At 41.4% G+C, this 1,525-nt stretch overlaps 1 protein-coding gene across 1 annotated transcript; it reads right to left on the bottom strand.

Annotated features, from left to right (window-relative positions):
* Positions 1–193: 193 nt before the first annotated feature.
* On the bottom strand, positions 194–1,519 carry LOC119345782. Its single transcript, XM_037615675.1, has 3 exons — positions 822–1,519; positions 601–714; positions 194–446 (listed from the first exon to the last, which is right to left on the bottom strand). The coding sequence occupies exons 1-2, from the start codon at positions 1,460–1,462 to the stop codon at positions 633–635; spliced, it is 723 nt and encodes a 240-aa protein (XP_037471572.1). The 5' UTR covers positions 1,463–1,519; the 3' UTR covers positions 194–446; positions 601–632.
* Positions 1,520–1,525: the final 6 nt, after the last annotated feature.

Below are 1,525 nucleotides of genomic sequence, written 5' to 3'. Positions count from 1 at the left end.
TCCTCTTCATCAAGATCGTCCAGGACAAGACTTGGGTACTATCTCTCTCTAGCTACAAATTTACTTTGCCATTGCATTTGAACAACCATATATATAGTTAGTACTTCAATTCATATTACAAGTTACAAATAAATAACAAAGGAATTGCCATGTTCTCCGTCACACATTGTTTTGCCATAACAAAATGCTAGGTTTAAGAAGATATACTGTAAATAAGCTGGCTAGGGATAGTAAATATAATCTCTCCACCAAAACATGCTTCAGTGGGGAACTAGAAATACAGGATATGATACACACAAACTGACATCACTCAAGGCTTAGATTTTGCTCTGCCTTGATACATAGCACACAACAGGCTCATATTTATTTTCCTTGCACTCCTTCAACAGCATGTTCTCACGCAAGCCACCACCCTTCGCCTTTGTGCCCTCCTAGTGCCAACCAGGCTAGACAAATGAAAAAAGTTAATGAGATGAAGGATGTAAACATATTTTTTCAGAAGCAACATAGGGAGATTAACATGCTGCAGGTACCCAAGTATAATTTCTAAAGAACAGATGCCGTGCGCACAATAATTGAGTTACCAGTCGTTGCACATACCAGTGATTGAAAGAGTGGCTGCTGAATTTCGTTTAGACCGGACACACTGTTAAGTTCCTCTCCCCATGTAATCGGTGCCAAGTTCTGATCTCATTAGCAGCAGTGCCAACCAGGCTAGACAAATGAAAAAGGTTAATGAGCTCAAAGGTCCAAATCTATTTTTTTTAGGGAGCTATCTCTAAGGATAAATTCTAAATGGCAAATGGTGTCCATGTACATACCAGCGACAGAGGGGCTGTTGTATCTCATTGAGCGCGGGACACTCCTGTATATTCACTTTCTTTATTTTGTCAACAGCTGCTGCACCACCGATGGACTTGAGGCCTCGACAGTTCTTAATGCTAAGTACCTCCAGTAATGGAGAACTTCCCAACTGGCTATTGGCGAGGTTGATGGATTCTATGCCGTCACAAGTCGATAAATAGAGCTGCTTAAGAGAGGATGGTAATATCATTACCCTCTGCGAATTCAACTTGAAATAGCAATCTGAAATGTCCAGAGTCTGCAACCAGTCGGGCCTATCAACAAAGAGGGACATCAACATTCTACAATCAGAAACCGCGACGATCTTCACAGCAGGTACACAATCTGGCTTCAGCAATTCATCAAAGGTCAATAATTTGCAGCACCTCTCAATACGTATCTTAGCAAGAGATGAGAATCCTGTAACACTGCTGCTGCTGTTACTTGCTTCAGAGACTATTGAAGAAAGGTTTTCACAAGAACGAATATCTAGTTCCTCCAGAGATGGAAGATTGCTTCTCCACACGTGCAGGGGAATAGATGTTAAGGATTCACAGTTCTTTATATTTAAAAAAGTGAGGGAAGTGAGGTCAATGAAGCTGCTCACCAAGTGATCCATGGAATAGCCCGAATTATGAAGGACTAGCTTTCTAAGAGAAGTAGGTAAGACCACCGAGCCTTG

The sequence above is a fragment of the Triticum dicoccoides genome, unplaced genomic scaffold (assembly GCF_002162155.2).
Source record: "Triticum dicoccoides isolate Atlit2015 ecotype Zavitan unplaced genomic scaffold, WEW_v2.0 scaffold29012, whole genome shotgun sequence".
NCBI lineage: Eukaryota > Viridiplantae > Streptophyta > Magnoliopsida > Poales > Poaceae > Triticum > Triticum dicoccoides.
Note: the sequence above shows the minus strand (reverse complement) of the source record. Positions and strands in the feature narration are given on the sequence as shown.

What these genes read in the sequence shown, in the direction of transcription:
- LOC119345782 (XM_037615675.1), bottom strand. Translation starts at nt 1,462, where the DNA reads ATGGATCACTTGGTGAGCAGCTTCATTGACCTCACTTCCCTCACTTTT. An exon ending in CAACAGCCCCTCTGTCGCTG is followed by an intron (nt 715 to 821) that starts GTATGTACATGG and finishes TCATTTGTCTAG; the next exon opens with CCTGGTTGGCACTGCTGCTA.